At 57.1% G+C, this 23246-nt stretch overlaps 1 protein-coding gene across 2 annotated transcripts in view; it reads right to left on the reverse strand.

Moving 5' to 3' along the window:
* Positions 1–256: 256 nt before the first annotated feature.
* Positions 257–23246, reverse strand: part of LOC144945204 (refilin-A-like) — a 30408-nt gene continuing 7418 nt past the window's right edge. For both annotated transcript variants that reach the window (XM_078873513.1, XM_078873514.1), the window contains exons 2-4: positions 18120–18391; positions 6047–6156; positions 257–3735 (exon numbers count right to left, since the gene is read on the reverse strand). In XM_078873513.1, the coding sequence (XP_078729639.1) occupies positions 3414–3735; positions 6047–6156; positions 18120–18383 (696 nt within the window). In that variant the 5' untranslated portion in view covers positions 18384–18391 and the 3' untranslated portion in view covers positions 257–3413. The remainder of the gene's footprint in view (positions 3736–6046; positions 6157–18119; positions 18392–23246) is intronic.

Here is a 23246-nt window from a genome sequence, read left to right on the forward strand (position 1 = left end):
GCCTCCTCTTCACCAACGCATAATGCCAAGCACGGTGAAGTTTAATCACCCCCCCCGCCTCCCCACCATGATGGTGATGGAGTGGGGAAGCCTTCATCAGCAGCGGAATCCTGAATCAAACCGTGCCCATTGAGGCACCGAACGTGGAACACTGCATTCACGCCTGTGGACACTTTGCATCGTGCCGTGCATCGTGCCGTGCATCGTGCCGTGCATCGGGCTAGAAGCTGCACACGTACGCACACTTCGTGGAACAACGTTGCATTTATTAAAATAATTATACACCCGGTTCGTGTATCCATTAGGAAATTTAAATACATGTACGTAGTCAATACCAATATTTAATAAGTTAAAGCACTATGTGTTTACCACCTTTCGTATATATTTAAGCGGTAACAATAAAAAACAAACTCATTATTGCGAAGCTCATGCCACAAGTCATCAAAACGAAGATGCGTCAACAAAGTGTCCGCGTGCCGGGGGTGGTGAGCAACGACGCGGCGGGGGCCACCGCCGCTGCTCTGCTCTCGCGCGTCCGTCACCGCCTGTCACGGCCCATCTCGACGGCCCGATGCCGCACCTTTAAACGGGGCAACGCCGCGAAATTCAATTAAATTAAACCGAATTGCACCTCCCCCACAAGACACAAGCACACGCCAACGGTTCTATCCGTTATTGGTCCAGTATTGTTACATTAGAGGTGCGTGCCTATGACCAAATCACCCGGAATGCGCCTCGTCTGCTCGGCTCTTCGAAGCAAAGCCGAGCCGAGCCGAGCCTGGACAGTGCTGGGATGGGTGACCACTTTGCACAGGTTGCCATCGGGGTTACACGATGGGCCGCGGTGGGCAGTGCAGCAAAATCCATTGTTGTCCTGTACTTCTATGCTCTCGCGTCTACGCTCCCCGCCTTCACGAACCCACGTTGACCAGCGTGGTGTAGCATGGTCAAATAACTCCCACAGCCCACACTGCGTATGGAGGCCCTCATCCAGCCGGGGATTGAAGTAGAGGTGAGAAGTTCGTTTCCGTAGCGACGCTCCCCAGCGACGCTCGTCTCTACGACGCCGACTAAAGAGCCCAATCGTAGCCAACGGAGGCTCGTCTCGTCGGCGTGGAGATTTCAAGTTCCTGTGACCTCCCTGGTACCTCGCGCTTAGCTGGTCGCCACGTACGCTGCGCCGCGGCGGCGATCGGACGCTGTCGGAATCTGCGTCGTACTTGCAGTCGTGTTTCGCACGTTTGGTTCGTACGTACGTGTATGTATGTACGTTGAACTTCTTTTGCACCATACGTAGCCAACCGTGCCAATCGGAGGTGCGGGGGAAGGACAACAAACTTAACACAAAAAGCAGTTCTAAAGAAATGAGTTTGTCATCTAGATGATGATTTAAAAGTGCGTAGCTCCAGTTGCTTCCTAATATTGGAAGCAAGAGCATTCCAGACGGCCGCAGGAGCGCATCTGAAAGTGCCCCGCCACCACCATGCGCCAACTGCACCTAGTGACGGTATTTTATAATTTTATATATTTATATTTATAACCCAGGTGTGCTTGCGAGAGAGACCTCGGACCGGACACACGTTTCCCATCGAGACCGTCTGCGACACGTGGTTGGCGCTCGTGCCAGTAGCGTTGGTTGTGATTGGATATTGGACTTCGACTCGCACGTGGTTTTTTTGGCGAACGTTAATTTGCATCCGAATTCAGTTTTTTGCACGTCCAAAATCCGTGCCGTGCCGATGCACAACCGGCCGTGGGGGAATCATCGCCGAGGTGCTGCGCTGCATTGTTTTGGCGATTCCCGTCGTGCTCCTCGGCGAATGATTCGGGATCGTTTCCAGGCTTGATCCGCTGGGGAAATAAAAACCCCCGTGTCCAGGATCGCTTTGAGTTTTTTTAAATTGTAAACTTGAGCCGCACACAGGCGCTAAAGTCCCAGTGGCTCATACAAGATGAATGTGCATCATCATCATCACCACAGACAAAGTCGAATTATTAATGAAAGAAAAACCCCAGATCAGTGAGGGGTTTATCTACAACTATTTATCTTAATAACGTCTTATTAAGATTTTAAAGTTTTGCCGGGAACGGTGAGCGACAGAAATCTTAGTGCCGATGCCTCCCGACTGTGTAAAAACTGTCTGAGTCTCAGATCATTTGGTCACGTTTCTGCCTCTCCTCCTTCTGCTCCTCCTTCACCTCCTCACTCATCCAAAAAATCTAAAACACAAACCTCCCACCAACCAACACCTCTCTCAACCACCACCCTAACACAGCGCTCCGTTCATTATGCTTCATTCAAGACACCCGTCTTCCCAGTAGTGAAGCAACTTCCTTGTACCTTGCCCAACATCTGAATCTACACTCTTCTGTCATCACCGATCGCTTGCCCACAGCCAACCAAGCCGGACCGCTCTGGGATCCCATGATGCCTCGTGGGGGCGGGGGGCATTAATTACATGAGATGAATATCATGGAAATATGTATCAGATAAACAGTACGAAACTATGCGCACACGTTAAAGTTCCAGTTGAACGTTAACGTTGACACCTTAACGTTCCAGGTGAAGCTAATGATTCAGCCAGGTAACTCCTCTGAGCGAGCGAAACAAACGACGCAAAAGCGCGGTTCCACTCGATGGCGCTGGGTGGTCTCGCCGGGTTTTGGACTCGCGTGGGAGTCGGGGGCACGGCAAATCAGAACCGCCACGTAAAACTCCGAGATGTCTCGTCAACAAAATAAACAAACCCCAGCCGTGGCATGCGTTTTGTGCGCAGAGCGCGTGCACAGCCGTCGGCCGTTTCTCCAACTCGGTACGAGCCACACTCGAGCCTAAACTAGAGACGCAGCAACGGCCCGAATCCATGAGAAATCCGAACCGGAGGGTTTTCGGACACTGGAAATACATTTTCACCCAGAAGCGTGTTCCTTTGCACGAACGCTGCGGTTCCGTGTTGTTTTCAGCGTGTGTTTTGCATCGTAGAAGTCGTTTTTAGTTTTTACTAAATTCGACGCTGGATTTGACACCAAAGTCGTAGCAAACGAAGCTCAAAACTCAAAAGACTCTCCCCTCAGACTCTCCCCATCACTAACCGACCGCTCGCTCGCTAGTGCTTCCATTACGAGCTCCACCCGCTTTAATGATTCGGCTGGCGCTGCCCTGCGTGCGGCACTTCCCGGTCAACTCCCGCCGGAGTGCGCGCACGCAGCGCACGCAGCGCACGCAGCGCACGCAGCGCACGCAGCGCACGCAGCGCACGTAGCACACGTAGCGCATGCCGCGGCACCGCCGTGCCGGATCGGCCGACGGGGAACCTCGACTCCCGGGGCCGAGCGCGCCTAGCCCAGCGTCACCGCGCGCGGAGCGGCTCCCTCCACGCCCAACCTCCGGCAGGGAGCGGCGGCGCCGGCGGTCACGGCCGTGCCGCGGGCTGCAGCCGGACGCGGCTGAGGTAGCGGCGGCGCGGCGGGGCGGCGGGGTCCGGGCCGTACGTGAGCGTGGTGGTGAAGGAGCGGCGCGTGGCTCCGCCCGGGAACACGAAGTGCGTGTCGGAGTAGGAGCGCCGCGCCGTGGGCCGGGCCTCCAGGAGCACCTCGGAGCGGTGGTGGCGCCACGTGGAGCCGGCCGTGAGCACCAGCGTCTGCGCGTGCGACGTGGGGGCGCCCAGGCCGGGCCACGCGAGCAGGGCGCTGCGGTAGCGCCGCGCGGAGCCCACCTGGAGCTCGGAGATGCACCTGCTCCGACGGGACGGGATGGGACGGGTCACGTGGGAGGAATGGGGTTGGAGAACGAGCTGTGAATGTGCCCGGTCATCATCATCGGCAGCAGCAGCAGCATCACGATCCATGGGCAGATTAAATGTAGACCGATTATAGCACAGTTACAAAATTCATCATCATCATCTCAATGCATCGCTAAATAGCCAGGTGGAGGTGTCCACGGCATATTTCGTCATTTGTTTTCCACTTTCCTCTCTGGCTTGTGCCCAAGTGCTCAAGTGGTGGCCACGTCTTCCTGCCACCAATCTCTAATGTCGACGTCGTCCTCAAGCCATCCTCTGTGAGGTCTTCCTCTCTGTCCAGGTCCTTCCATTTTTCCGAACAACAACAGCAACAAGACTTTTAATTTTCCTGTTGTTGTCCATCCGACATAATGTGTCCAAATAGTGTCAGTTTCTTTCCCATCACTTGGGACACACCTCGGCAATGAGATGTGTCGAGAGACGTTGAGTTTTCTACAAAGGAGGCTCGCTGGGATTGTCATGTCTCAGGGCCCGGAGAGACGGCGATGGCTTCGGGAGGCCTTCATCCAGCAGTGGAGTGATGGTGGCTGATTGATGACGACGAATCAGTATTTACGTCTGGAGAACTTCCCCTCAATGAATGTGGAGTCATGTCAAAGCTGGTGATGTACAGTTAATGCGCGTGAAGTCAAATTCACGGAAACACTTCACCTTTGACCCGATAATTCGGATAATTCCGTTAATCGGCCCCCGGCGTAGCTTATCTGCTTTACCCACTGGCAGAGTCAGTGGGGGGGGGGGGGGGTTGGCACGTTCCTCTCCAATGATCCGATCGAAATCCCTAATTTCGATCGGATCATTGGGGTTTATTAGTGATAAATCGGCATTTTGCGACCCCCACTGCCACTGTGTAGCATATTATTATGTGCCAGGGACTCTATGAGATGATATGACAATAGTCCATAATTGGCAATAAGTAACGGCAAAGCAGTTATAAGTGACTCACAGAATTGTGCGCAGTTGCGTGTCCAGTCCACGACTTCCCTGGCGGCATTCACCTTCAGCGAGCGCGATGCCGATCACACAACGCGGTTCGAATTCGACCCTCAATCGATGGCTGCGCTATCGCCGCACACGCGTCGAATAAAAAGCAAGGGACAAGTCCTTACTTACTAACAACTCCTCTATCATTTTTCATTGCTGGAGGGGTTGCCCCCCATACCTGAAAATCCTGGCTCCACCATTGGCTCTACCATCATTAACCGTAATATCCGGATTCTAGGGACTCACTTCTCCTCCTGTAATTTCAAGTTAAATGTAATCAGGTGGCTGTGTGTGTGGAACCAGATTTGTCTAACTTTAAACTAGAAACATTAATTTTTTTTATTTTACCAGGTAATGGCCCACTGAGCTATATAGCTCTTTCAGCTTTTTTTCAGAAGTGACCTGGCCACAAATGATAGCTCAACGAAGTGGCATACCACGTGGGAATTTATAGCAGCCAAATACTTATGTTGATTCTAAATTTTTAAGGAAAAACCAGAGGACCCGGAGAAAAATCCATGCGACTCCAGGGAGAACACGGAAACTCCAAATATACAGGAGGCAGGGTCGGAATCGAACCCACGGACCTACTGCATAACAGGCGAGGTAGTTAACATCTCGCCACCGTGGCACTCAAACTTACTGTACACAAACCACGAGCAGTGATTCGTGCGCACACAACTCGACACGTTAACTTAGCCACGGTGGCGAGATGTTAACTCCCTTGCCTGGTACGCGAGGATGTCATGGATTCCATCCTGACCCTGACGTCTGCTGTATATGTGGAGTTAGCGTGTCTCTCTCTCCGTGGTCGCGTGGATTTTTCTCTGGGCCCTCAGGGTTTTCCCTCCACATTTAGAAGCAACATCACCACGTTTTTAGTATTTGGCTGCTATAAATGTCCACGCGATCAGCCACTTCGTTGAGCTATCATCTGTGGCCAGGTCGCTTCTGAAAAAGAGCTACATAGCTCAGTGAACCTTACCTGGTAAAAAAAAAGTTGATAAAGTTTAATAGAGAATCGAGAATGGTGTATGTAAGCAACTCTGTCCAATCATGATTTAAATTCTGATGATTGTGCTTCTGATGGCGATATGCTGATGATGGTGAGAAGCTGATGATGATGCTTCTTGTGATGACGATGCTTATGCTGCTGATAATGCATCTGATATCGATAGTGACGATGTTTATACTTTGTATGATGACTAAGCTGATGCTGTTGCTAGTAATGCTGATGATGCTGATGACGCTGTACCCACCTCACTTCCAGCACGCTGGGCGGTGGCTCCACCTCCACGCCCTCGCTGAAGGAGCGCGTCCTCAGGGGGGCCTCGCCGCCGAGCACCGTCTGTCTCCCCCCGGGCACCGCCTGCGGAGTCACCGCGTTAGCGACGCGCACGGCGCGTGGCACAGCGGCGCGCGCCTCCTCGCCACGAGCCTTGAGGCTCGACTCACGCCCTCGCTGGGAGGCGAGCGGGTGAGTCTCGGGGCTCATCCACTGGGTTTCTAATTTGCGTGTCTTTGTTCAAATAATGCGGCGTTTGATTTGAAAGAAAAAAGCAGTGGAGAAGTCAATTGGACGAATACAAAAACAAAAACCAAGGCGGAAGAACCACGCATATTCATGGGTCCTGCAATGGCGCGTGCACGTGCCAGTCTGTGTTCGGGAGAGAACGCCGCCGGGTCTGAGGCAGGGTGGGAGATTCACGGCTGCTGCCGTGGGCCGGTGCCGCTACGTATGCGTGCTGAGCTTCTTTCGCGCCGTACGTAGCCAACCGCTCACATCGGAGGTTAGCACGGTTGTATGGGATTTTCTACGCTCCCGCCTGACGCCGTGCTCGCCGCCTTCCAACGGCAACGAGCCGCAGTGACCAGCGCGGCGAAGTACGGTCAAGTAAACGACCCGCGTCCCTCACGGCGCGGGGAATCCCTCATCCAGCAGTGGACGGACAAAGCCCCACCGCTGTGCCCACCGATGAGCACGGTTGGCTATGTGCGCTGCGAAAGAAGTTCAGCGTAGTGCACGCGTGGCGCCTCTCCGCCAACGCACGGAGGCCCCTGAGCCCCCACAACTCACACGACCACCACAGCGAGCGCAGGGCCGGGACCGACACATCCCGAGTTCGCTCCCGGCCCGTGGGAACACCGTCCTCACACGACCTCGGTCATCCACGACTGCCACCCAACCCCACCACATTCCCTTTGAAGCACCCCCCCACCCCCCACCTCCCCCTCTCTGTAGACCCGGAGCGGGAGTCGAACCGCGTGAGACGCCCCGCGCTGCGGACACGGCAGCGCCGCGCTGCGGAATGTGTCGCCGGGCTATCGGTTTTCGCGTTTCTCCGCAAACTTTTCCAAATGTCACGCGCGGAGGACGGACGCCGCGGGGCCAACGAGGCACGGAAAGGTCACAGAGAGAGAGAGACGGAGCGACAGAGAGAGAGAGACAAGCGCCGCGGTGTGGATGTGGAGCGAGCTGGCAATGGAACTGACCCGAGGCTCTAGGGTTGCCACCGTTGAGATGCAAATAACCGCGACACACCACGGGGTGAAGAAGAGGAGGAATAATAATAGCTGACCATACGAGCAGAGGGGGGAGAACCACGTGTGGATACACCATGCCGCGTGGTGCATTGTTGACTATCGCTCTACAACCTGGGGGTTGTAACGTCCTGGGGAAGACTCAGGACGGCAGCTACCTCGACAAAGTTGGAGGACGTTCCTGGAGGGGGGGGCAGGGGACAGGTGGCGACTCAACGGAGCCCCGCGGGGCCGGAGGAGAGGGCCACGTGCCGGGCTTGGAAGCAACAACGGCAGAGATTGGCGAGGGGAAGACTCCCTCCCATTCCTTCAGCCACCAGGGCCCGTGCCAGGCACCAGGACCCGTGCCAGGCACCAGGACCCGTGCCAGGCACCAGGACCCGTGCCAGTGTGGCTGAGGTGGGGGGGGTGTAGCGGTTAGTGCGCCGCACTACGAACCCGGCATCCAGGGTTCGATTCCCGCTCACGGCCACCAACACCGGTGATGATTATCTGAACCGGTCCTGGTCCTCCCATAGGTCAACTCATCCTCAAGTGAGTGCCTGGGTGTGGTATGTAGTAAACATCGCCGCAGGGGAGACAAAGGCGGTCGGGCGTGGTGTTGGTCACCCACCCCCTCGTTTACCGTGCCGCCTTCAAAGGTCCTACTCGCCAACAGGACTTGCCCCAACAGCCTGTTAAGGCTATGCGGGGGATCTTTGTTTTTTTTTTGGTGTGGGGGGGGGCATTGTGCTGTACTAGTCACTAACTGGCACGTTAGGTTGACGTGACAAACCTTATTACTCGTTGGCTGTGTCGGGTGGTGGTGGCTTTAACGACACATTCATATTTACACGATAAAACCCAAATGCCCCCCCCCCCCCCGTGATTATGGATAGTCAGGCTTGTATGAGTTTGGCAGTGGGGGGAGGGGCCGGGGGAAGTTGCCCCGTGATTCGGGCCCCCCAGTGTGGATGTTTGGATTTGTGGGGAGTGGGGGGGGGCTCTCATTCGGGGAGTCTGGGGGGGGGGGGCAGGCACTCACGTGGCTCGGTGTCAGGGCGTGGTGACGACCCCTCGCCGTGGAGGTGTCAGTCAGTGCGAGGAGTGGCGGCGCAGTGCTTGGCGCACTCCGCTGTGTACCCGGCCACCTGAGTTCCATCCCCGGCCTCAGCTAAGGTCACCAACTAACATGGCGTGAGGCAGCCCACATCTATCAGTGGATTATTGCTCTTCATAATTGCTTTAAAACCGAATCGCGTGATTGTGGGTAGCTAAACAGACCGCCCTCTTTCTCTTCACATAAAATGACAGTCAAGTTCATCGGCCGACTGCCTTGCCAAATATTACCCAGAAGCCTCTGCTTACGCAACTAAACCCTGGGCTGGCTTCCACCTTCTGGGTGTTAAGGTCACACTCGTCACAAAGTGCTTGCCACAAATTCACCACAATACAACGCTGATCTCGTCAAGGAGCATAAACCATCACGAGAACTGCGCTCATCCTCGCAGCAGCAGCGGCTTTTGGCTGCTGACCATCAAACAAAGTCGGTGGTCACCGCATCGCGCGCTTTCAGGTGCGCTTCTGTGGCCGTCTGGAACGCTCTCTCTTACGTTATTAGGAAGCCACTGGAGCTGTGCACTTTCATATCTCGATTGAAAACTCATTTATTTGTAACAGCTTTTTGTGTTTAGTGTGTTGTCCCCCCCTCCCCGCACCTCCGATGAGCACGGTTGGCTAGGTATGGTGCGAAAGAAGTTCAAACGTACAGACATCAGCGGAGTCAGACTCGTTAAACGTGCGTCGCTGGATGACCAGCTTTTATTGGCAAGAGCTCTCCGTCTAAACCATGGGGCCCTCTTCCGGAAAGCAAATTAATTGGCGGATGGACGGAGCCGTTGTTTGTCTCTCTGCGTGGAGACACCGAGCGGAGGTCTCCGTGAGATGTCTCCAACTCGAGTCGATCACGTGGAGAGATAACCGACACCATCTCCCCTTCAAGACTCTCTCCCTTGCGTCTCATCTCCCGTTTCCGGGCCTCTCTCTCCCCTCCCTCTCTGCCGCTCTCTCCCAGTCGAGGCGCGGGCGGGAGAGTTGGGCGGAGGGGACGCGGTTACTCTCCGGACAGCACGGAAAGAATTCACGCGAGGGAGAGCGATGGAGAGTGGGGGGGGCAGGGGGGGGCAGTGGGGGAGAGCGAGGGAGAGCGAGGGAGGGAGAGCGGCGGCGGGGGGGGGGGCAACGAGGGAGAGCGGGGGGGGTAACTCGTACACACGGGGGGAGAGGAACATCGCGCTCCTAAAGAGCACTGGGATTAGAAGCCGCCCACGGTGAATCAAGCAGGAGGAGGGAAACAGAGATGGGGAGAGTTCGAATGTGCCATCGTTTATATTTCTGATGAAGTGATGTTGTGAGTGGAGTGGTGTTCTCGTGGGGAGAGTGGTGGCGCAGTGGTAAGCACAGCGGGCTAGGAACCCGGCCACCTAAATTCGAATCCCAGTCACGGCTAACATCAGTGGTGAGTGGCATCTGAAACGACTCCCACCTGACATCCCCAACTGAGTATCATCGGGTGTGGTGAAGTCTGGTCGACAACACCCAAGACAGACACCGCGTGAAGAGGCCTTCACCCAGCAGTAGACTGACAACGGCCTGTGATTTGTGACGTTCACGGAGGGACAGAGCGAAGGAGATGCCAAGAGGGAGAGACGCAGCGAGATCAGGGGGGGGGGGGGGAGTGGGGGGGGAGGGGAGACGACCTCTGGAGGCGAGTGACCTTTCCCCGTAGGCTCCGTGCCGTTTGTGTCGCACGGGAGCCCCCCCCCCTTCTGTCCTGGGGCGGCTGACGACCCCGAGCACCGCGCTGCCGCGTGCAGAGCCTCTGCACGGCGATCGGTGGCTGGGAGATGTGAACTACCTCGCCTGGTCTACAGGAGGTTCAATCTCGACCCTGACGCCTGCTGCTGTATATTTGGAGTCTGCGTGTCTCTCTCATCATCATCATCATTACGGTGGCTTGGAGATGTTAACTACCTCGTTTGGTATACAGGAGGTCGTTGGTTCGATTCCGACCCTGACACCTGCTTATATTTGGACTTTGCGTGTCTCTCCCCGTGGTTGCGTGGATTTTTCTCCGTCTTCTCTGGCTTTTCCCCTCCACATTTTGAATCAACATCACCGCGCGTTTAGAGTTTTTAGCTGCTGCTAAATTTCCACGCGATAAGCCACTTCGCTGAGCTGTCATTTGTGATAGCCAGGTCGCTTCTACACAGCTCAGTGGGCCTTGCCTGGGAGAATAAACATGAACCAGTTGGATCGTCCAGGCGTCCAGGAACGGGCGAAGGCGCTCCACCTGGCGACGGCTGCAACCTCGGAGTTTGGCAGCCAACAGCGGTGGGATACGGGGAGCGGTGGCGCAGCGGTTAGCGCGCTGCTGCGCTAAGAACCCCGGCGACCAGAATTCCATTCCCTCTCACGGCCAACACCAGCGACGATTATCTGAACTCGGTCCTGGGCCTCCTCCCCTAGGTCGACTCAGCCTCAAAAAAGTACCTGGTGCGGTGTGTCAAATAATCGCCACTGGGGGAGACAAAGGCGGCCAGGCAGGTGCGTGGTGCTGGCCGCCCACCACCTCGTGTGCCACAGTGCCGGCCTTTATAGGCGCTACTCGCTCACAGGGGGTCGTTGCCCGAAACGTCTGTATACAGTCTACACAGGCTGCTATACAGTCTATAGATGTGTAGGGCTGTTACGGGAGGGCTGTAAGTGCATACGATCCAATGGGTAACAAACACAGTGGGCGGAGTTACGGGAGTACACGGGGGGGGTGCCCGCAGCGACGTCCGCATCAGGCAGCCTGGGGGGTTGTGATCCTGTTGGGGGGTATAAAGGGGGAGGACAAAGAGAGCTCGGGGCTCAGTCTGGGAACGAAGGAGGAAGAGTGAAGATCCTCTAGCTAGAGCCCTGGACTCCCCTCGACGCCGCCCTTGTCAGGGCTGCAGAGGAGCGAGCCAGAGGCGTGGTTCCGTGAACCAGGGTTAGACCCTGGGACTCCGGAGACCGTAGCCCGACTCACCAGTGTCGGGCCAGTTAGCCTCCCCTAGCTCGTTAGAGGAGGACTTGGGGATAGGTGAGATTAGCTAGGGGGTATCCCCAGTTATCCGGGTGAGGGGGCCGCTACCCCCTCTAGTGTTGTCCTGTACCGATAAGCTGAAAATAAATATACGTGTGCCTCAACCTGGGTGTCCAGCGTCTTCACCGGTACTTCATCTGGTGTCAGAAGTACTACGGACATGGAAACACGTCAGACAGCTCGAGCCAGAGTACCGGAGGAGGACACTGCTGAAGTCGTTGAGCCCGAGGCGGCTCACCAAGACATGGCGCAGCCGGGGGCCGACGCCTTCCTACCGGGGCATCGGCATGAAGAGGGGCCGCAGCCAGACGCGCTACGGCTGGCTCACGAGAGACTGGCGGAGCTACTGTACGCCGCTGCCGCCACGCTGGAAAACATCACGCGGCTGGGGGCTGGTGGTCCACCACGGGGCGAGGGGAGTCGTCAACCTGAGCGCCTTCCCGCCATTTCTGAAAACTCAAACTTTGAATTTCCCGCCATCGTCACGGCAGCTGCGGAGGGCGTGGCCGGGCTCAACCTTGGGTCCGACACCGCTCTCGCTGGGACAGCTGCGTCATCTCCAGCGGAGGGAGCGTCATCACATCCGCGACAGGCGATTCCATCTGCCATTCGCGCCGACGCACAGCCGAGTCCCGGGGATAGCAGCCTACAGGCGTCCAAGGCGAACGCTGCGCTACAACAACGGCTGCCTCCGCTGAAAGAATTTGTTGGTGCAGAGGGCGACTGGGGCGGCTTCCAGCGACGCTTCATCGCCCACCAAGAAATGGCAAGGTGGTCCGACGATGAAGCCCTCTGCGCGCTGCCGGCGCTCCTCGACGCAGACGCGCTCGCCGCCCTCACATCGGCGCCGAAAGAGAAGCGGTCTACTCTGCCGAAAGCACTACAGCTGCTGGCCGGGGTCTATGGACCTTCAGCGGAATGCAGAGAGCGGTTCTACGAGCGCAAGCGGGGTGAGAAGGAGTCGCCCCTGGCATACAGGACGAGCCTCCTAGCGCTGGCTAAGACGGCTTTTCCCCGTATGGACGACGATGGCGTGGACGCGATGGTCACGGAGAAAATACTCCTCCTGGCAGACGACCTGGACATCGCTGTCGTCGCACAGGAGGACGCCGAGATGACCTCTCTTCAGGCGGCGCGCCTCCTTCACGCCAACCTTCTGTCCCTGCGGCGGAAAGCCAGCAGGGCATCGGCAGGGCGTGCGGTGGCTGCAGCCACCCTTCCGACGGAGGAGCTCTTCGCCGTCGACCATCGACGGCAACAGGCGCAAGAAGTACGGTCGGCCCGGGACGGGTCAAGCCGTTTCAACCGCCCGTCGTCTCCACCGGGGCTCCCGCGGTGTTTCAACTGCGGCGTCCGGGGCCACGTCGCCTCGGGGTGCCGCTCTCCTCGACAGCGCGGGACGACGGCTCGACGGGACGCCGGGCCTCCTCCTCCCAAGCTCCAGCAACATGACCCGGCGAGTCGCGGCACCACACATGTTTGGCCAAAGCACCTACCCGTTGCACGCTCTCGCACCACAACAAACGGGGGGCCGATGTCGCGTTGCGTGGGGCCAACGCGGATCACTGCGGGGACTCAAATCGAGCCCAAACAGTGGTCCGTGTTGGCCCATCGCGTGGTAGCCGCGTCGTCAGGGTCGTCGGCCGTAGTCGGACACATTGACGGGGTAGAAGTACGCATCTTGGTCGATACGGGGGCATCGGCGACAATCATTTCGGAATTAATTTACAATATTCTGCCCGTACAAAGCCGGCCTTTACTGCCGGTTAACGTCCCATTCTATGCCGCTAACGGGGGCTCTCTCGGCATCATGGGACAGATTCGAGCGCAAATTTCTATTGGGGACATCAAATTGTCGGGGCCGATTTTCGTTTCCTCCTCGCTGGCGGTTCCGTGCCTGCTGGGGACGGATTTCTTAGGTAAAATGCCCATTCGTATTTTGATCGACCAAGGATGCATTGAGCTTCCATCGGGGCGGCGCATGGCGTTCCTGCCATCCCCTGCGGCGGCTCGGTCGGCGTTCGCGACGGTACCGGCGTTCGTCGTTGAAACTGTTCGTGTGCCGCCGGGAGCTCAAATGCTAGTGCCTCTCAAACTTCGTAAGCCCTTCGCTAAGGGCATAGGGGATCAGGGTGTTTTGCTGGGACCGTCTAGGGCCGGGGTTAATGGGCCTCATTTGATTCCGGCCCAGACCGTCGTAAGAGGGGACGGGGACCCTTTCATCGCGGTCCTAAATGTGGGATCGCAGACGGTGGTGGTTCCTCAAGGGACGGTGCTCGCTCACGCGACGCCAGTGCCCTGCGAGGAACCTGTCGCGAACCACGTTGGCACTGCTTCCCGGATGCTCCCACATTCGGACAGCGATGAAGGGTGGATCGACGCGCTTTGTGCGGGATCGACGGACCTGACAAATTCAGAGCGCCAACAGCTTAGAACGCTACTGAGGGAATTTTCCGACGTTTTCAGTCGTGATAAATATGATTTGGGTTGCACTCACCTGCTGCGTCACCATATTGACACGGGTGACAGCGCGCCAATTCGCCAAAATCCGTTTCGGTTAAGTCCCGCCGAAAAGGACCATGTCAAATCGGCTGTTGATGACATGTTAGCCGCCGACATCATTTCTCCCTCCACCAGCCCGTGGGGAGCGCCGATCGTCCTGGTTAAAAAGCAGGACGGCTCGTTGCGGTTTTGCGTGGATTTTCGGCGCCTTAATAAAATTTCGGTTGCCGACGCATACCCGCTCCCACGGATGGACGAATCGCTGGACGCTTTGGCGGGAGCGCGATTCTTCTCCACACTAGATTTACTTTCGGGATTCTGGCAGCTTCCTCTGGACGATGATTCTAAACCTAAAACTGCTTTCCGTACACCGCACGGCCTGTTCCAATTCAACCGGTTGCCGATGGGCTTACACTCAGCGCCGGCAACTTTCCAGCGATTGATGGAATTGGTTTTGGCTGGATTGCAATGGGAATCGTGCCTGATTTATTTGGATGACGTTATTGTCTTTGGTAAAACTTTTGATGAACATCTCCAGAGGTTGCGGGCGGTTTTCCTAAAGATGCGGGCTGCTAATTTGAAATTTAAGCCCCAAAAATGCCATTTGTTACGCGAGTCGGTGCGTTATTTAGGGCACATCGTAGGGCGCTCGGGTATTGCTACCGATCCCGCCAAAACGCAGTGTGTCAGCTCCTGGCCGACTCCCACCTCGGTGGGAGAGGTCAGGAGTTTTATTGGCTTCGCATCATATTACCGACGTTTCGTCGCTAATTTTGCAACAATTGCCAAACCCCTACACGCGTTAACTTCTAAAGGGGTTCGGTTCCACTGGGGTCAGGATGAGGAAGCTGCTTTCTGCTCCCTTCGGGACGCGCTGGTGAAGGCTCCTCCCTTGATTTACCCAGATTTTTCGAGGCCGTTTTTGCTCGACACCGACGCGAGCAACACGGGTATTGGAGGCGTGCTTTCCCAGGTGGTTGACGGCGTGGAACGGGTGGTCGCGTACGGCAGTCGGGTGTTGTCTCCAACGGAGCAAAGATATTGTGTCACCCGTAGGGAACTGTTGGCAATTGTCTATTTCATCCAACAGTATCGCCCATATCTGTACGGTCGGCATTTCACCGTCCGCACAGATCATGCGGCACTGCAGTACGCCCTGAAGGTTCAACAGCCATCGGGACAATTGTCCCGATGGCTGGAGGTCCTCCAGGATTTCAGTTTTGAAACCACTTATCGTAAGGGCGTTCGCCACACCAACGCTGACGCTCTGTCACGGATGCCAACCGCCTCCGAATGCGCATGTCTCCTGGGGTCGGGGCGTTGCAAGCCAGTGGGGGACGTGATGGTTCCGGTCCTGGCGGCGGCCGCCGACGATGAAACGGTAGTCCCCATTGATATCGCCGAACAGGGGAGAGATTCCCTGCTTGGATTGCCCGTTGATGAATGGGGGCGCCTCCAGTTGGAGGATGCCTCCCTCCTCGCGTTGCGTCGTCGCGCCGGGGAGAGGGGGCGTGTGACGGGTCATGCCGACGCATGGGAAACCCATGCGGGCTTGCTTATGCATTGGGACGGGAAATCCCAGCGTCACCGGCTGGTGGTCCCTTCTGGCCTACGAGGTAAGGTGGTGTGGGCTGCTCATGAGCGCCTCCTCCACCTAGGTACCCAGAAAACACTCGCCTTGCTTCAGCTGAATTTTTTTTGGCCGGGTATGACAAGGGATGTCGCTGATCTGTTGGCGGCATGCCCTCAGTGTGCGCAGCGCAAACCACCGGCACGGGAGTCGAACCCGCCCTTACAATCCATCCAGGTCTCCAGAATAAATGAACTGGTCGCACTGGATATTCTGGGGCCATTCCCCGCCACCTCCAGGGGAAATAAATATTTGCTTACTGGGGTCGAATATTTTACGCGCTGGCCTATGGCCTGGCCCCTGGCGAATCAGTCGGCAGCAGCCATCGTCGACGCCTTTGTCCAAGGTTATGTCATGGACAAAGGTGCCCCGGAGCGGTTGTTGACCGACCAGGGTAGAAATTTTTCGGGGAAACTCCTAAAACAAGTCTGTGATCTCCTGGGAACGAAAAAAATTCGAACCTCCCCCTATCACCCGCAAACGGACGGGATGGTCGAGCGTCTGCATCGCACCATCACGTCTATGTTGTCGCAGCAAGTTTCGGACTCACAGGCTGATTGGGACTTACAAATTCAAGGGGTTCTAGCGGCATACAGATTGGCTCCCCATGCTGCGACGGGGTTTTCACCTTTCTTTCTTATGTATGGCCGCGAACCCGACCCACCTGTTCGGGCACAGTTGCAGATCCCCGTGCCGCTGGGCAAATCTAAATTGGACGATCACGTTAAATTTAACCTTGACAAACTGACTGAGGCGCGGGATGCGGCGAGGCTAAATTCTGACAGGCGTCAGAAGGCGAACGAGCGCCTCAGACTGGCTCGCGCGCACGTGCTGCAGTGGAAGCCGGGGGACAGGGCATGGCTGCACTGTCCCCAGGTACCACTCGCGACCTCCTCTAAACTCGTACGCCCGTGGCGGGGCCCCGTCGAGGTTATTGAGGTTTTGAGGCCTCAGTGCGTTCGAATCCAATGGGGGAGGCGCCGGTGGTTTGTACACCCCTCTAGGCTGAAGCCGTTTGTTGCGGTGCGGGGGCCCACGCCACGCACGCGAGGCCAAGCATGTGGGGGGTCGACCGACTCGGAGGGTCCGTCGCTGCTCTCGCCTGATGTGTTGCCGGCTGTCCCACCCACAGGTGCACCGGGAATGACGGGCTCACGCCCTGGAACCCCCACAGGTGATGCCGACAGTCGCGCGACTTCAATCGCGACCTCACCTCGCATGGGACAGCCGCCACCGGATGGTCCGCCGTCCGGGGTTGCCCCGTGTGACGGGCCTGCGGCAAGGACGCGCGCTAAAATGCGCAGACTCTTATAATATACAGCAGGAAGAAAAAGAAAAAAATTTATTTTCCTTCACGTGTCATGGTTACTGTATGCTGCGTCGGTGGTGTGCTCCTTGCACACTGAGTGTGTTGTGTTGTGTGGGCGCGGTGTGTGTGTTGTGGGTGCGTTGTGTGTCGTGGGTGTGCTGTGTGTGATGGGGGAGTTCCTGGCTAGTTGTACATACGTGCTTACGGATTTCGTATTTATGCGGGGGGGGGGTGCGTCGGACATTCCCTTCGGGGGTATGGTTGTTGTTCTTGTTGTTGTTCTTCTATTTGCATTTTGTTGAAAAAATGAGGCACACACGGGGTCGAGGGGTAATTGTTCCTTTATTTGGAATTGTTGCAGCCGGGACGGCTGCGAGCTGTAATGGGGGGGGTGATGTAGGGCTGTTACGGGAGGGCTGTAAGTGCATACGATCCAATGGGTAACAAACACAGTGGGCGGAGTTACGGGAGTACACGGGGGGGGTGCCCGCAGCGACGTCCGCATCAGGCAGCCTGGGGGGTTGTGATCCTGTTGGGGGGTATAAAGGGGGAGGACAAAGAGAGCTCGGGGCTCAGTCTGGGAACGAAGGAGGAAGAGTGAAGATCCTCTAGCTAGAGCCCTGGACTCCCCTCGACGCCGCCCTTGTCAGGGCTGCAGAGGAGCGAGCCAGAGGCGTGGTTCCGTGAACCAGGGTTAGACCCTGGGACTCCGGAGACCGTAGCCCGACTCACCAGTGTCGGGCCAGTTAGCCTCCCCTAGCTCGTTAGAGGAGGACTTGGGGATAGGTGAGATTAGCTAGGGGGTATCCCCAGTTATCCGGGTGAGGGGGCCGCTACCCCCTCTAGTGTTGTCCTGTACCGATAAGCTGAAAATAAATATACGTGTGCCTCAACCTGGGTGTCCAGCGTCTTCACCGGTACTTCAGATGCATTGTGAGTACGGCAGCTCAATGTGGTTCAAGAGCTCGATGCCAATGTGAAGGTCTGCTGCTGTTGCGGGCCACGAGGAGAGGCCCCATCAGAGAGGGAGAGAGTTCGTGTCGTGTCGCTGTCCCTCCTCCGTTGCAGCAGCGCAGGCCGCAGTGGGTTCACTGCGCAGGTCCCCAGCGTGGGTCGCATGGTGCTCCTCGCCAACAGCACTTGCCCCAACAGTCTGTTAAAGCTACACGGGGGATCTTTGTCTTTGGTGGTGGAGGGGGGGTGGTGTGGGGGGTGTGGGGGGGGGCACGCGCGCTTTACCTGCCGGAGCAGCCCGGCCCCGCAGCTGCTGCCGGGGGACCCCGCCGCCGAGAGGCCCCGTGGCCCCGCCGCCGGGGGGCTCCAGGCGCCGGGGCCCGTGGGGCCCGCGGGGCCCGCGGGGCTGGGGCTGGCGGAGTGCAGCGGGGGGCTGGGGCTGGGGGGCAGCCCCGAGTCGGGGCTGTCGAGGCCTCCGTCGCGGCCGCGGTGGAGCCGCTTCGCCTCGAACTGCGCGTCCATCTCGCGGAGCACGAGGTGGCCCACCATGGCGGGGCCTGGGGGCCAAGGGGGGGGGGGGGGGGCGAGGGGAGGGGAGGGGGGGCGAAGGGAAGGGGGTTGTCAGTGTGGGCTCCGTGTGTGTCCACGTGTAGCCGTGTCCACGTGTTGGCGTGCGCGCATGTGTAGAGCGGTGGTGCAGCGATTAGCGCGCGCTGAACTGCGAACCCGGCAACCCGAGTTACACTTCTGCTCATGGCCAACACGCAGTGGTGACGATTGTCTGAACCGGTCCTGAGCCTCCACTAGGTCGACTCAGCTTAAAATGATTAGCTGGTGCGGGGTGTAAACATCACCACTGGGGAGACAAAGGCGGCCGGGCGTGATGCTGGCCACCCACCCGCTCGTGTGCCGTGCCAGTCTCCATAGGTGTCTCACGAACAGCACTTGCCCCGGCAGCTGGCGTAGGCTACACGGGGGATCTTTCTATTTGTGTATTCACGTGCTGTCGTGGAGGTGTGTGTGTGTGTGTTTATCGGGCGTGGTGCTCGCTCACAGCACTTGCCCCAAAAGTCTGTTAAGGTTATACGGGGAAACTTTGTTCATTGTTGCCTGTGTTTACCAGAGTGCACCTAGCCTGGCACGATTGCCATGGGATGTCATCGCCACTTAGTGGCGAACGGCGGTTGTTGTTGCTCGCAGTGCCACGTGCACAGGGGCACTGTGTGTGCGGTGAGTGTGTGTGTGGTGTCTGAAGTGATAGTGTGTGTGTGTCGTGGTGTGTGTGTTGTGATAGTGGTGTGTGTGTGTGGTGTTGGCTGTGTGTGGTGGTGTTGGCTGTGTGTGGTGGTGTTGGCTGTGTGTGTGGTGGTGTTGGCTGTATGTGTGGTGGTGTTGGCTGTGTGTGTGGTGGTGTTGGCTGTGTGTGTGGTGGTGTTGGCTGTGTGTGTGTGTGGTGTTGGCTGTGTGTGTGGTGGTGTTGGCTGTGTGTGTGTGGTGGTGTTGGCTGTGTGTGGTGGTGGTGTTGGCTGTGTGTGTGGTGGTGTTGGCTGTGTGTGTGGTGGTGTTGGCTGTGTGTGTGGTGGTGTTGGCTGTGTGTGTGTGGTGTTGGCTGTGTGTGGTGGTGTTGGCTGTGTGTGTGGTGGTGGTGTTGGCTGTGTGTGTGTGGTGGTGTTGGCTGTGTGTGGTGGTGTTGGCTGTGTGTGTGGTGGTGTTGGCTGTGTGTGTGGTGGTGTTGGCTGTGTGTGTGTGGTGTTGGCTGTGTGTGTGTGTGTGGTGTTGGCTGTGTGTGTGGTGGTGGTGTTGGCTGTGTGTGTGTGGTGTTGGCTGTGTGTGTGGTGGTGTTGGCTGTGTGTGTGGTGGTGTTGGCTGTGTGTGTGTGGTGTTGGCTGTGTGTGTGGTGGTGTTGGCTGTGTGTGTGTGTGTGTGGTGTTGGCTGTGTGTGTGTGGTGTTGGCTGTGTGTGTGTGTGGTGTTGGCTGTGTGTGTGGTGGTGGTGTTGGCTGTGTGTGTGTGGTGTTGGCTGTGTGTGTGGTGGTGTTGGCTGTGTGTGTGGTGGTGTTGGCTGTGTGTGTGTGGTGTTGGCTGTGTGTGTGGTGGTGTTGGCTGTGTGTGTGTGGTGGTGTTGGCTGTGTGTGTGTGGTGTTGGCTGTGTGTGTGGTGGTGTTGGCTGTGTGGTGGTGGTGTTGGCTGTGTGTGTGTGGTGGTGTTGGCTGTGTGTGTGGTGGTGTTGGCTGTGTGTGTGGTGGTGTTGGCTGTGTGTGTGGTGTTGGCTGTGTGTGTGTGGTGGTGTTGGCTGTGTGTGTGTGGTGGTGTTGGCTGTGTGTGTGGTGGTGTTGGCTGTGTGTGTGGTGGTGTTGGCTGTGTGTGTGTGTTGGTGTTGGCTGTGTGTGTGGTGTTGGCTGTGTGTGTGGTGGTGTTGGCTGTGTGGTGGTGGTGTTGGCTGTGTGTGTGTGGTGGTGTTGGCTGTGTGTGTGGTGGTGTTGGCTGTGTGTGTGGTGGTGTTGGCTGTGTGTGTGTGTGGTGTTGGCTGTGTGTGTGGTGGTGTTGGCTGTGTGTGTGTGTGGTGTTGGCTGTGTGTGTGGTGGTGTTGGCTGTGTGTGTGTGGTGGTGTTGGCTGTGTGTGGTGGTGGTGTTGGCTGTGTGTGTGGTGGTGTTGGCTGTGTGTGTGGTGGTGTTGGCTGTGTGTGTGGTGGTGTTGGCTGTGTGTGTGTGGTGTTGGCTGTGTGTGGTGGTGGTGTTGGCTGTGTGTGTGGTGGTGGTGTTGGCTGTGTGTGTGTGGTGGTGTTGGCTGTGTGTGGTGGTGTTGGCTGTGTGTGTGGTGGTGTTGGCTGTGTGTGGTGTTGGCTGTGTGTGTGGTGGTGTTGGCTGTGTGTGTGTGGTGGTGTTGGCTGTGTGTGTGTGGTGTTGGCTGTGTGTGTGTGTGGTGTTGGCTGTGTGTGTGTGGTGTTGGCTGTGTGTGTGTGGTGGTGTTGGCTGTGTGTGTGGTGTTGGCTGTGTGTGTGGTGGTGTTGGCTGTGTGGTGGTGGTGTTGGCTGTGTGTGTGTGGTGGTGTTGGCTGTGTGTGTGGTGGTGTTGGCTGTGTGTGTGGTAGTGTTGGCTGTGTGTGTGTGGTGGTGTTGGCTGTGTGTGGTGGTGGTGTTGGCTGTGTGTGTGTGGTGTTGGCTGTGTGTGTGGTGGTGTTGGCTGTGTGTGGTGGTGTTGGCTGTGTGTGTGGTGGTGTTGGCTGTGTGTGTGGTGGTGTTGGCTGTGTGTGTGGTGTTGGCTGTGTGTGTGTGGTGGTGTTGGCTGTGTGTGTGTGGTGTTGGCTGTGTGTGTGGTGGTGTTGGCTGTGTGTGTGGTGGTGTTTGGCTGTGTGTGTGGTGGTGTTGGCTGTGTGTGTATGGTGGTGTTGGCTGTGTGTGTGTGTGGTGTTGGCTGTGTGTGTGTGGTGGTGTTGGCTGTGTGTGTGTGGTGTTGGCTGTGTGTGTGTGTGTGGTGTTGGCTGTGTGTGTGGTGGTGGTGTTGGCTGTGTGTGTGTGGTGTTGGCTGTGTGTGTGGTGTTGGCTGTGTGTGTGTGTGGTGTTGGCTGTGTGTGGTGGTGTTGGGTGTGTGTGTGGTGGTGTTGGCTGTGTGTGTGGTGGTGTTGGCTGTGTGTGTGGTGTTGGCTGTGTGTGTGTGGTGGTGTTGGCTGTGTGTGTGTGGTGTTGGCTGTGTGTGTGGTGGTGTTGGCTGTGTGTGTGGTGGTGTTGGCTGTGTGTGTGGTGGTGTTGGCTGTGTGTGTGTGGTGGTGTTGGCTGTGTGTGTGTGGTGGTGTTGGCTGTGTGTGTGTGGTGGTGTTGGCTGTGTGTGTGTGGTGTTGGCTGTGTGTGTGTGTGTGGTGTTGGCTGTGTGTGTGGTGGTGGTGTTGGCTGTGTGTGTGTGGTGTTGGCTGTGTGTGTGGTGGTGTTGGCTGTGTGTGTGGTGTTGGCTGTGTGTGTGTGGTGGTGTTGGCTGTGTGTGTGTGGTGTTGGCTGTGTGTGTGGTGGTGTTGGCTGTGTGTGTGGTGGTGTTTGGCTGTGTGTGTGGTGGTGTTGGCTGTGTGTGTGTGGTGGTGTTGGCTGTGTGTGTGTGGTGTTGGCTGTGTGTGTGTGTGTGGTGTTGGCTGTGTGTGTGTGGTGTTGGCTGTGTGTGTGTGTGTGGTGTTGGCTGTGTGTGTGGTGGTGGTGTTGGCTGTGTGTGTGTGGTGTTGGCTGTGTGTGTGGTGGTGTTGGCTGTGTGTGTGGTGGTGTTGGCTGTGTGTGTGTGATGTTGGCTGTGTGTGTGTGGTGTTGGCTGTGTGTGTGGTGGTGTTGGCTGTGTGGTGGTGGTGTTGGCTGTGTGTGTGTGGTGGTGTTGGCTGTGTGTGTGGTGGTGTTGGCTGTGTGTGTGTGGTGTTGGCTGTGTGTGTGGTGTTGGCTGTGTGTGTGTGGTGGTGTTGGCTGTGTGTGTGTGGTGGTGTTGGCTGTGTGTGTGGTGGTGTTGGCTGTGTGTGTGGTGGTGTTGGCTGTGTGTGTGTGGTGGTGTTGGCTGTGTGTGTGGTGTTGGCTGTGTGTGTGGTGGTGTTGGCTGTGTGGTGGTGGTGTTGGCTGTGTGTGTGTGGTGGTGTTGGCTGTGTGTGTGGTGGTGTTGGCTGTGTGTGTGGTGGTGTTGGCTGTGTGTGTGCTGTTGGCTGTGTGTGTGGTGGTGTTGGCTGTGTGTGTGGTGGTGTTGGCTGTGTGTGTGGTGTTGGCTGTGTGTGTGTGGTGGTGTTGGCTGTGTGTGTGTGGTGTTGGCTGTGTGTGTGGTGGTGTTGGCTGTGTGTGTGGTGGTGTTTGGCTGTGTGTGTGGTGGTGTTGGCTGTGTGTGTGTGGTGTTGGCTGTGTGTGTGTGGTGTTGGCTGTGTGTGTGGTGGTGTTGGCTGTTTGTGTGGTGGTGTTGGCTGTGTGTGTGTGGTGTTGGCTGTGTGTGTGGTGGTGTTGGCTGTGTGTGCGTGGTGGTGTTGGCTGTGTGTTTGTGGTGTTGGCTGTGTGTGTGGTGGTGTTGGCTGTGTGTGTGGTGGTGTTTGGCTGTGTGTGTGGTGGTGTTGGCTGTGTGTGTGGTGGTGTTGGCTGTGTGTGTGTGTGTGGTGTTGGCTGTGTGTGTGGTGTTGGCTGTGTGTGTGTGTGGTGTTGGCTGTGTGTGTGTGGTGTTGGCTGTGTGTGTGTGGTGGTGTTAGCTGTGTGTGTGGTGGTGTTGGCTGTGTGTGTGTGTGTGGTGTTGGCTGTGTGTGTGTGTGGTGTTGGCTGTGTGTGTGGTGGTGTTGGCTGTGTGTGTGGTGGTGTTGGCTGTGTGTGTGGTGGTGTTGGCTGTGTGTGTGGTGGTGTTGGCTGTGTGTGTGTGGTGGTGTTGGCTGTGTGTGTGGTGGTGTTGGCTGTGTGTGTGTGTGGTGTTGGCTGTG

The sequence above is a fragment of the Lampetra fluviatilis genome, chromosome 37 (genome assembly GCF_964198595.1).
Source record: "Lampetra fluviatilis chromosome 37, kcLamFluv1.1, whole genome shotgun sequence".
Classification (NCBI taxonomy): domain Eukaryota; kingdom Metazoa; phylum Chordata; class Hyperoartia; order Petromyzontiformes; family Petromyzontidae; genus Lampetra; species Lampetra fluviatilis.